The following is a 12,516-nucleotide window of genomic DNA, read 5'->3' on the forward strand; positions in this document are numbered from 1 at the left end:
TACAAAAGTTAACAATAAACCTCCATCCATGTATGTTGTTATCCACAGGATGAGAACATCAAAATGATCAAACTGGAAAACTGTGGAACAGAAGTCTTTCAGAGGAGGCTGGAGGCACTGAAAGGCTTCCCTTATAGTTCCTGGTGAATAAAAGCAGAACCGTAAAGTTTACTGGACTCCTTTACTGAGAAGCCATCCAGTAACGGAGGAACTGGTTAGAAGCTATTTTCTCGACATCCAACTCTAAATTCTGGACATATTTTTCATGCTCATCCAGCTATTTAGTAAATTCAATATCTATCAGCTATAAACTATAATACAAATATAATAAAATATAACTATCTCCTGGTATTTATAGTTTATTGATGTAAGACCAGACATCTGTTATCATATCCCATTCCTCACATATCAATGAGATGCTTTACAGGTTTGCTGTGCAGATGCATGGAAACTGTGAACCAAATGGCGTGACGAAACAGACATGAACATGACCTGCACGGAGCCTCATCGTGCGGCTGTATGAAAAACAACATAAACCAAATGGCAAACATGAACTGCACAGAATCCTGAAAAACACTTAACTTGACTAGAGGGGAGGGACACAGACGACGCAACAACGAACAAAGGAAGACTGAGGACTTAAATACACACATGAGGTGATCGGGGGAAGTGGAGACACATGAGGACACAGCTGACTCGAATGAAACACAATGACAATACAGGGGAGAGTAACACTAACTACAATGAACAAAGAACACCAGACTCTTAGAAAATAAAACAGGAAACACGGAGACATAGACATGGAGATAAAACATGACATGAACTTAACGTAACCACATAGACATGAAACGTAGACGCAGGAACCAGGGAGACTGAGTACAGGCGGAGATGACAGAAATAACTAAGAAATAAGGTCTGAACAGCAACCTAGAATTTAACTAGATTGAAAATGACTACAAAAAATACATAAAACTCAAACACTGGGTCACACGACCCAGTACCATGACACATACATTATGAAATTTATGTATCCCAGAAAATTGTTTTTATCTTGTCATGGGAGACCCACACCTTCCTCCAAAGATAACTGTTAGTGCATGCTAATGTTTGTTTTTGGAAATTTTTCAGTTCTGTTTTCTATTTCGATGACCACCTACACCCCACAATACTGTTTTAAAAGTGTTGTTTTCAGTTCCTTTCTTTTAACATCTATGAAGTGCCTGTTCATTTTTTATTTAAATTCGTTTGACATAAATGTTAGTTTCCTTTATGATCTTTTAATGCTTACACTAAACTGTACAGGTCTACATTAGAGACATTTCTGTTACCTATTTCTGAGACTGGGCTGCTTGACTACAATTTGGAAGTGGATGCAAAATCACATGGAGTGTGCTGTAGTTTCTTTTTTAATATGATGGAATGCAAACAGGAGGTATCCACTTTTGACTATGCAAAGATTATTCTGATCCCATTTCTACCCGTATCTACTGTTTCAAGATTTAACTGAATTTTGCTCAACTATAATTGTCAGGATATATATGTATTCCAGTTCACATAGGGCACAGGAATATAACAGACTTATCAAATGTTCTTTGATTGGGTACACAATATGAAGTTAATAATTTTCTTACAAATAAAACTACACTGACAAACATGAACAGCTGTGCTTATTTTTGAGACATGAATGTTTGTAAACAACTTTATCTTTCAAATGTGTTAATATTTAGACGGTGTACATTTGTAGGCTGTAATGGTGAACCTGAGGTGACGGCCAACAGAAAGTAAATAACAGAAAGAAAGGAAAAACAAAATTGAACGAGTAATGTCTTTACCTTGTGCGGTGTGTGAAGGCTGTGCACACAATCATCCCATTCACTGTTGTAAACAGTCACTGCTAGCTAACATGACTGACCCTGTCTCCGTGGTTACGTCATATCATATATATATTTAAGATAAGATCAGATAACTCTTTATTGTCATTGCACAGTCACACATAGTACAATAATACAATCAAATTGGAAAACTGTCCCACGTCGGCACTACATACAACACGACACGACACAGTAACTTAACTTAGTAATAAAATGAAGAATAAATGTATCTATATTGCACAGTGTTATTATTGCACATTAATTTTTATTGCACCTTCTTCTTTTTGTAAATATAAGTATTATTATTGTCATTGTTGTTACCCCCCCAAACAAGTCCAGGGAGGTGGCCAATCAGGTCCGCTGTTTGCATTGATTAGGGCTATTGCCCTGTTGTAAAGCTATCCTTGAGTCTGTTTGTCCAGGACCTCAGCAGCCTGAATCTCCTGCCAGACGGCAGCAACTTAAACACCTGGTGTCCTGGGTGTGTGCAGTCCCGTAGGATACTGCGTGCCCTCTTGAGACAGAGAGTACTGTACAGGTCCTTCAGGGACGGAAGAGGATGCCCAATGATTTTATGGGCCATATTAATGACCTTCTGAAGTGCCTTTTTGTGTGCCGTGGTGCAGGTGGAGAACCATACACAGATGCAGTATGTCAGTACACTTTCAAGGGAGCAGCAGTAGAAGATAATCAGCAGCTCCTTCTTCAGGTCCATTTTTCTGAGGATTCTCAGAAAGTGGAAATTCTGTTGGGCCTTCTTCAAAACCGCAGAGGTGTTTGAGCTCCATTAGAGGTCTGTGTCTATGTGCGCACCCAGAAACTTGAAACTGGAGACCCTTTCCACACACTCCCCGTTGATGCTGACAGGCTGCAGCCCAGACTTCCTCCTTCTAAAGTCAACTACCAGTTCTTTTGTCTTGGTGGCATTGAGGTCCAGGTTGTTGTATACACAGCAATGTGACAGCCTCTGAACTTCAGTTCTGTACGCCGTCCCGTCTCCCCCAGAGATAAGCCCCACCACGGTGGTATCATCTGCAAACTTAATGACTGCGTTGTCTGGGTTGGAACTAACGCAGTCATGTGTGTACAGAGTGTACAGTTGGGGACTCAACTGTACACAACCTTGTGGGGAGCTAAGGCTGAGGGCTGAGGAAAGATGAGGCCCCACTCCAACTCTCTGGACACAGTCTGACAGTCTCTGATCCAGGCAGCAGGTGGTAGAAGGAAGTAGGATATCCAGCAGTTTAACTATTAGCCTGTCTGGGAGTGCTGTATTGAAAGCAGAGCTAAAGTTAACAAAGAGCAGCCTGGCTCTTAGCTATGGAAACAGCTTCCAAAGATACCACCATAGCTCTCTGCAGCTGTAACAGATTCACTGTTTGCTAATCATTTTATATTTTTGATAGTTATGAGGAAAGACAATGTTTTTTAGGTCATGCTAGGTGGTTGCTGTAGACAAGGGTGGACGGTGAGTCCGATTCCTGTTATTTGCTGTCTGTGGGCTGTGTTGCAGTGGCGACAGCCTGCTGTAACTCAAATTCAAACCCAATTTGTCCTTTAAGAAAAGGCATTTTATAGCTGCTCATGACACACAGGGACATAAAGCACTTTGCCTCACCATGATAATGCAACTTTACTAAAACCTTTAAAGTATCTGATTTAAAATAGAAAAAATGAAGCAACCAGAGGTTTAATGATAATGACTCAGGGGTCTATAGTTCACATTTTATAGTCTCTTTGACTCTTTGTAGATTCATATTATTCACTGAAGTGGGTTTTAGAATGCAATTCGCATTTAGACTCTTACTGCCACAAACTGGAAACATGAGGGAAGTAGACTGAATTGCACAAACTATTTACATGGTAAATGCTGCTCCACATCGAAAGGAGCCAGCTGAGGTGGTTCGGGCATCTGACAAGGATGCCCCCTGGGCGCCTCCTGGGTGAGGTGTTCCAGGCATGTCCCACCGGGAGGAGGCCCCGGGGCAGACCCAGGACACGCTGGAGAGATTATATCTCTTGGCTTGCCTGGGAACGCCTTGGTATTCCCCCGGATAAGCTGGAGGAGGTGGCTGTGGAGAGGGAGGTCTGGGCCTCTTTGCTTAGGCTGCTGCCCCCGCGACCCGGCCCCGGACAAAGCGGATGAAAATGGATGGATGGATGGATGGATGGATATTTACATGGTTTATATATATAGAGGAGTGATCACCTTAAACTAGCTTGGATATTAACAGAAACTATGAACAGGTGCCATGGGAAACCAGGGGATTGAGAAAGGTTCAGGCACATGGAACACAAGGAGAAATATGTGGGTGAGATGGATCAAGGCTCCAGGGGGTCCAGAGGGGACAGATAGCCACGATTGACATGAGAGGCAGGGCGAGGTGAATGGTGAGTCTGAAATCCTGAGTCTGCAGGTAGACCAGAGAACTGGGTGGAAATGAGACCAGCGCTGCTGATAAGCACAGCAGGAGATGGATCTGGAGAGAACCAGTGAGCTAACGGCGGCTACAATGCTAACGCTAACCTACCCCCGAACAGAGATATGCACAGGTGGAGAAGGAGGCGCTTGGATTAACATGGGAGTGTGAAAGATTCAAAGATTTCCTCATCGGGAGACACTTCTCCTTAGAGACTGACCACAAGCCACTCATCAGCCTGTTAGGCCAGCAAGCCCTAACCGAGCTTCCACCCAGGATCCAACGATTCCGCCTAAGGCTTATGAGGTACAGCTACACCATCTCACACGCTCCTGGTAAAGCACTCCTCACAGCAGATGCACTGTCACGTGCACCCGTTAACCAAGACCCTGATTCAAAAGCTACAGCCGAATTTCTGGAAGACACAAATATTTATGTGGATGAAATTGTCAAATGCATGCCTGCTACCTCGACATACATCACACAGGTAAAAGAACAGTTAAAAACCGACAGCATATGTTCAGAGGTCATGACTTTTTGTCAGAGCAGCTGGCCAGAATACAGCCATCTCATAGGCCCAATTAAAGCATATTGGCCACACAGAGAGACCTTAACTGTACATGACAATCTGCTACTGAAAGGCACCAGACTAGTAATCCCCACTGCTATGCGCCACTCTGTCCTAAGTGCCCTACATGAGGGGCACCAGGGAATGTCTAGATGCAGAGAGAGAGCCAGAGAGGCAGTGTGGTGGCCTGGTCTGAGTGGGCAAATAAATGAACTTGTGAAAAACTGCACCATTTGCATCAAAGAGCGTACTAACCCAGTACAACCTTTAATGCCAAGCCAACTCCCGGAGAGGCCATGGCAAAAAGTTGGTGCAGACCTTTTTACACTCAATGACAGCAACTATGTGCTTTTGGTGGACTACTACTCGAAATTCGTGGAAATAGCCAAACTTACCCCCACCAGATCGGAAGATGTTATAGTACACCTAAAATCTGTCTTTTCCAGACATGGAATTCCAGAGCTTTTCTACACTGACAACGGACCTCAGTTTTCAGGACAACAGTTCAAAGACTTTGCAGACATGTAACAAGCAGTCCTAGATTTGCACAGAGCAATGGCGAGGCTGAGCGTCATGTCCAAACTGTGAAAAACCTGCTAAAGAAGGCAAAAGACCCATATCTTGCACTCCTAGCTTACAGAGCAACACCATTGGCTAACGGATATAGCCCGGCGCAACTACTGATGGGACGGAGACTGCGCACGCCAGTTCCCCAGCTTCCTTCCCTACTCAATCCCAGCCTGCCCAATAAGAATACAGTGTTGGCAAAAGCGAGAGAGAGAAGGGCGAGGGACAGTGATGCGTACAACAGGAGACATCGGGCGACTGAACTTCCTCCACTCGCACCGGGACAACCAGTGTGGATTACAGACACTAGGCGTGAAGGGACTGTCATTTCCTCTCACTCCAAACCCCGCTCTTATATGGTTGAGACTCCTTCAGGAGCCATCAGGAGAAATAGACGTCACCTCCAGCCATTGCCAGAGTCCACACCAAAGTTACAGACCCCATCTACCCCCGTCAGTCCCAGAGAAAATACCCTGCCAGCTCCCAACCTATCGACGTCTACAACTCTGACTCCCAAGACAGAAGTCCCAGGTCTTGTCAGAACTAGAGCTGGCAGAGTTGTCATAAAACCACAAAGATTGAACTTGTGAGATTAAATAAAGCAAAGCTTCTCGAGTTAAAAATAGAGTAGCTATGTTTCTGCAATAGGTTCTAAGAAGTAACGAAAGTACAGTTTCCCTTACGCAGTAAATATTTCAATAAGTTGTTGTTTTCTGAGAAAGGAGGATGTGGTGTTATCTGTTTAAGTATATCCAGTTTTATGTTGAAAGTGTGTTGGGTACCGGAAGTGACAAATAAAGGTCGAAGTTGTTTGCTCTACAAGGTGTCGTCTCTTTCCCTACCGAAAACCACGACAACACGTGTTAACAGAAAAAAGGCGGACATTGAAGTGAATATATACCTGATGCTCAGTCTGTAGCTTTTCGTCACACCTGGGGGAACACGGTGTTATTTCAAGTAGCTATTTCTTGTGTTGTCGAGTTTCAAAAATGTCAGTTTTGATTTTCGACAATCAGTCGCTCTTATGACTCATCGAATGACTCTAGTGACCAGTCAATTGGTAGCATGCAGTCTGACGACTTACATCTTAGGATCTGTTTAGATTACTTGTAACCCAGATTCCAAGCAATTTAAACAGTTTCCCTGGTACCAGATTCTCTGGTACCTGGTACCAGGTACTATGACCTAATGGAAAACCCATTAGTCCCATTGGTCGATCCGAGTGGGTACTAATGAAAAACATTTGCTTTAGTATGAGATTTTTGTGGCCTATGTGTGTCTGCCCACGGTGCTACTGCACAGGTCCCAAAGGAGATGGGGGAGCAGTGTGCTGCTGGGGGAACCTGCTACCATTGGGGTAAGGCTGCAACAGTATTAATATGGGCAGTATGTGTGTTAGGTTTTGTATTGTTGATTGTCATTTATGCTTAGAAATATCTACTTATATATGCTTAGAGTTTTATAATTAGTTGTAGATTGGTAGAGGTTTGATCCTTGATAGTCTGTAAACTTTGTGTGCATTAGAGAGCACTCTGGGAGCATGGGAGAGGTCGTACCTTCTCTTATTGTTTTATGGTAGGATAAACGTAGCTATATCTGTTTTAGGCTAAGTGCCTTTTGTTTAGATGAACTGCTGGACTTCCAGACCAGCAGGTTTAGGGAAGTCTTTATGGGGTCACACTCTGACCACACACACACACACACACACACACACACACACACACACACACACACACACACACACACACACACACACACACACACACAGTATGTGTGAGTATTGAGTATTCTTTGTTCACATGTATACCTATGTAAGATGTTATATGTTAATGACCCTATGCATATTCATGTAACCACAATAAAAGGAGTGCTATGGGGAACCTGGCTGAGAGTCTGACGGAGGTCAAGTGGTGGAACGACACTTGGCTCCAGGCAGGTCTCCCTCATGCATGAGTAACAAGAAGAACTTTGCCTACTTGGTGTTCAATGCTTTTGCTGTGTTTTTAAATTGTCTCGTTCCAGCGGTGGGCCTGTGCTAGACAGACCCAACAATGTGTTAGAGTAACATCCACGCAAATGATTTTCTGGTTTGTTAATTTAAGTTTTGAAACTGCTTTTACAAGCTAATTGTGTGGTCATTTTCTGTTGCATAGCAGTCTCATTGTTGCTAAACAGGCAGGACAGAACCACGCTGTAGAACAGGCATAAGATAAATGTTGAAAACCCAGAGATTCAGACTGTGGAAGCATAGGCTAAAAACTAGAGCTGAACTTATTTCACTTTTCACTTCTCATATGGCTTTGTCAGGATGAGAGCAAACAAAAGAGTGTATAAACGTGTGAAAACTGCCACTTCTGCATGGTTATATTTTCCTGTTTTCAGTGAAAGAGGTGAGTCAATTATCTCATAGCCCACAGATGCAACTCAGGAAGTGTATAAATGTGTGTGTGCTTTGATCTGTGCAGTGAAGGCTCTCACTCATCGAGGAGGAGGAATTGTACCGACTGCTATCAAGGACGCAATGAACAAGTCTTCTTGCATCAGCTTTGACTTTACAGAAAAATTCCTGCCACCTGTCTACATTTTAGTATTCATCACTGGCATGGTGGCTAACGGACTGGGATTGAGGTCAGTGCTGCAGAAATGGGAGAAACTGGGGAATGTCTCTGTTTTCGTTTTCAACCTTGGACTTGCAGACATTTTGTATTTGCTCACACTCCCTTTTCTGATGGTGTACTACTTCAAGGGTGATCAGTGGATCTTTGGAGAAGCCTTTTGCAAGACAACAAGATTCTTCTTCAACCTGAATTTATACGGCAGCATTGGATTCCTCACCTGTATCAGTGTGTACAGGTACTTGGCTATTGTCCATCCAATGAGGATGATGGGGAGAATAACTGTGACTCATTCTGTGGCTATCTCAGTCATGGTCTGGCTGTTGGTGAGTGTTCAAAGTCTTCCAGACACGTTCTTCCCCAAATCACCCATAAACAATACTAAGAAGTGTTTTGATACCACCTCTAACGAGTATGTTAAAGATTACCTGAAATACAGTTTGGGACGGACACTCACTGGATTTTGCATCCCCCTGTTCATCACCCTCAGCTGCTATGGACATATGATTGCTGTTCTCTGCCACAATGATAACATTGATGAAGTACTGAAACAAAGAAGCTTAAAGTTGTTATTCATCTTGATTCTTCTGTTCTCTGTTTGTTACATCCCCTATCATATATTAAAAAATCTCAACCTCTTGTCAAGACTAAGCGTAATCAAGGGGACATGTCATAAATGGTCTAATGGAGTCTATATTTGTCATCAGATAAGCCGTGGCCTTGTGTGTCTGAACAGTGCGCTCAATCCTCTAGTTTACCTGCATGTAAGTGAAGATATTTGTTCTCAGCTCAGACAGCTACTCCAACAAGCTCGCCAAGCTGTCACTAGTCTGTACACCTCTAACCTCACGGATACTTGAAATGTGCCGATGAACATGAGGAGTACGCCTCATCTGAGACTCATCTGAGACTTTTGTAAGGAACACAAAAATGTTGCTTTTTACTAAAAAGCAAAAATAATACTTAAAAAACACTTGAAAGACGAGTTATTGCATTTGTGATGCTTGAATGTTTGAAGAACAAACAGGATATGATGCTGCATGCTTCACTGCTGATAGAAGGTTAATGTTAACAGCATGTCACATGTATGTACACACGCTGAAAGTAAAGGTCAGTTTTGATTATGTTGTATATACTGTATGTCTATACTTTAAGCATTTGAATTCAAGCCTCCTCATTGTTGTTCTGCTGTCTAACTATAATTAAAGGCTTTTTATTCAGATTTCCCTTATTTTTGATAGTAAGTGCATAGTGGATGTTTTTTTAAAGTCTGTCGTTTAAAAGTAAAATAAACTGCTTTGTCCAGATCTCATTTATGTTTTAATGTACTTCCCTTAAAGCCCAACACATTTTCAGCAACTGAAGATAAATGTTCCAAATATTTGAGGAAAATCAGCTTTGCAAATATTTTTAAAGATGGTAAATCAATTCAAGAATACAATTCAAGATTGCAAGAATACACAAGAGTTTTTGTGAAACAGTTAACTGCACTGCAGACAATTATGATATCCTCTGTAAATGCCACAGGATATCTCATATAAAATCATTCTAACACCGTTTTTCCGCTCTCACCATGCCAGTAAATGTTACACAGATGTTCATTTACCACAGACAGCGAAGTAAATACACTCCTAATAAAGGTTTAAAGCCTCTGAGGTTTTATCAGAAGCAATACTACTTTATAGTTTGTTATTAAAGTTAAGATATTCACAAATGTGTTATAATTAGCAGGTTATTTGCTTTAAATTAGCAGAATCATGTTTGGAATAAAGAAAATGCTACATTCCAGCAAAGGAACCTCATCAAACACCAGTGGTAAGTAAAAGTGGTGGGATTATGTTTTTCTCAGTCAAAAATATGGCTTTTAGTCAAAATTTTAGGAGATATCTGTTATCTGAGGTAAATAGGGGCACAGAAAGAATAATCAGTAAATAAATGAATCAATTTATAAGGGTTATTTTTATTTAGAAGTGTTTATTTATCATTCACACCTCGTTAATAATAACATGTAGGAGAGATTTAAATCTGGTTTTCACTCATGTCACAGTACAGAAACTTCTTTACTTAAAGTGACTAATGATCTTCTAATCGGAGCCGACTCTGGTCTTCTCAACATTCTCATCCTTTTGGATTTGAGCTCAGCCTTCAACACTATCTCTCACTCTGTTGTCTCTTGGCATCTCTGACACACCTTTAGCTTGGTTCCAGTCATATCTTCTTGACTGCTCCCATTTTATTCAACTTAAATCATTTCTTTCTAGTCTATTCCCAGTCACTTCTGGTGTACCCCAAGGTTCAGTGTTAGGCTCTCTTCTCTTCATAATATACATCCTCCCTCATGGTACCATTTTCTTCAGATTTGATCTTCACTTTCACTGTTTTGCTGATGACACCCAGTTATATCTCTCCTCCAGGCCTGATTCCTCCCTCCCACCTTCTTCCCTTATAGAATGCCTAACTGAATTAAAATCCTGGTTCAACTGTAATTTTCTAAAGCTTAATGAGGATAAAACTGAAATCCTTCCTATTGGTACTAAATCCAACCTTTTGAAGGCAAATCATTTCTCTCTCACTATCGATAACTCCACAGTTTTCCCTTCACCTCAGGGTAAGAGCCTTGGTGTCATTCTAGACAGTTCACTATCCTTTAAATCTTACATCAATAATCTCACCTGCTCTGCCTATTTCCATCTACGCAACATTAACAGATTACGTCCTTCTCTTTCCACCCATTCTATGTCCTATCCTATGTCCATTCTTGTCCATAGTCTCGTTACCTCCCGCCTTGACTACTGTAATTCTCCCTTCAAGGCCATTCAGAACCTTGCTCCTCCTTACCTTTCTGATCTGTTAAGCACTACGTCTTCTGCCCACTCACTTCAATCCGCTTCTTCTATCCAGCTTGCTGTGCCTTTTTTCCGCCTCTATTATGTATTGCATGATGAGGAGCTAAATGCAGATTTCTAGGTGAGTTCAACAAAAAGAAAAAAGTAGTTCATTAAAAAAAACCCAACATAAGCAAAGAGTCCATAAGCAAAAAACACCACCACAACAACAACAAAATCCCCCCACAAGACATAAATGACTACAAAAATAACAGGAAATAACACAACAGGGGAATACAGGCAACAGTAGAAAAACACAGAGACAACAGCTAAACCAAGTGACAAGAAAAACTATGGAGACTCCATGAAAACAAAAACATGAATGAATTCAAAGAAGACGATCGAATATACAAATACAGGCCATTTACAATAGTAATTAAAACTAAAGCTGTGGAATAATAATTAAAAGCAAACTGAAAACTTTCAACAACAATCAGAAATCACAAATAACCCATCAAGACTCCCAGGCAATGACATACTTTGGTCCTGGGTCGTTGACCCAGCGTTTTGTGTTTATTCTGATTTTGTATTGGTTGAACCTGAAGTTTGGTGTATATTCAGCCCTACCTGTGTCTGTCCTTGGTGCTCTGTTCATGTCCCCGTGTTGTGTTGCAAATCAGTCTGTGTGTTTCCTGCTTTACTTTGAAGGCTCGTGTTCTGGATTTCCTTCTCTATTCTGAAGGTCTGTGTCTGTTATCATTGTGTTCAGCTTGTGTCCTCCAGTCATCATGTGTATTCATGTATACCCGATTACCTTGTGTGTGTATATTTAGTGGGTGTCGGTCTGTGTTCCTTGTCGGCTCGTCTGCATTCATCCATGTATCACTGCGTTCATCTGTGTTTCTTGGTATCCTGTTCCTTAGTCTGCGTCTCTCTGCCCCGCACCCCTTTCGTATGGTCTCAGGTTTGTCAGTTAGTTTCTCCCAGTTTAGGTTTCCGTTAGTAATCTCTCACGATTCGTTGCCTGTTTCTGCCACTGCCACCTTGTAAATAAACGTCACTCGAATCATCAGTCACTGCCGCATTTTGGGTCCTCCTTTTCCTCCACACCACACGGCTCACTCCGCCAGCCGTGACATACTTACTTATGTAAAATGATGTTTTAGGTCATAAATGGTTTAAAATACAGCTACCATCGTGTGCAAAACAACCACAAACGGAGGTTATTAGATGCCCATCTGTTTAGATCACAAAGCTTTGCTGTCAAACAAAGTGTTTACTGATAAATAATAATATGCATCTGCATTTCATATGCTAAACTAACTTTCACACAGAATGTTACATGCAATAAAAATAACCTTGTAATCCAAGTTATAATGAACATTCAATGTCTAGGACATTGAATGTTCTGAAAGTTTTAGTTAAAAAAATGTTTTGAATGACACAAATGATAACAATACAATAACAAACATGCTTTTGTGTGGTGCATTAATAGAAAGGTAAACAGTATTTGTGCGCTAGCAAGCAAACAGACAGTTTCACAAGCATGTATACACAAGGTGTTGCACAATTATTAGGAATCTCTTTCCAGCTTCTCGGTGCTGGTTTACAAGCAGGGACATGACCGATCACTCTATGAACTTGTTTTCT

General features: G+C 41.5%; 1 protein-coding gene across 1 annotated transcript; it reads left to right on the forward strand.

The window, feature by feature from the left end:
• The first annotated feature begins 7,878 nt into the window (after positions 1 to 7,878).
• Positions 7,879 to 9,283, forward strand: LOC309696452 (P2Y purinoceptor 1-like). Its single transcript, XM_082517693.1, has one exon. The coding sequence runs from the start codon at positions 7,948 to 7,950 to the stop codon at positions 8,899 to 8,901; it is 954 nt and encodes a 317-aa protein (XP_082373819.1). The 5' UTR covers positions 7,879 to 7,947; the 3' UTR covers positions 8,902 to 9,283.
• Positions 9,284 to 12,516: the final 3,233 nt, after the last annotated feature.

Source organism: Aulonocara stuartgranti (assembly GCF_965226115.1).
Source record: "Aulonocara stuartgranti genome assembly, chromosome: 20".
NCBI lineage: Eukaryota > Metazoa > Chordata > Actinopteri > Cichliformes > Cichlidae > Aulonocara > Aulonocara stuartgranti.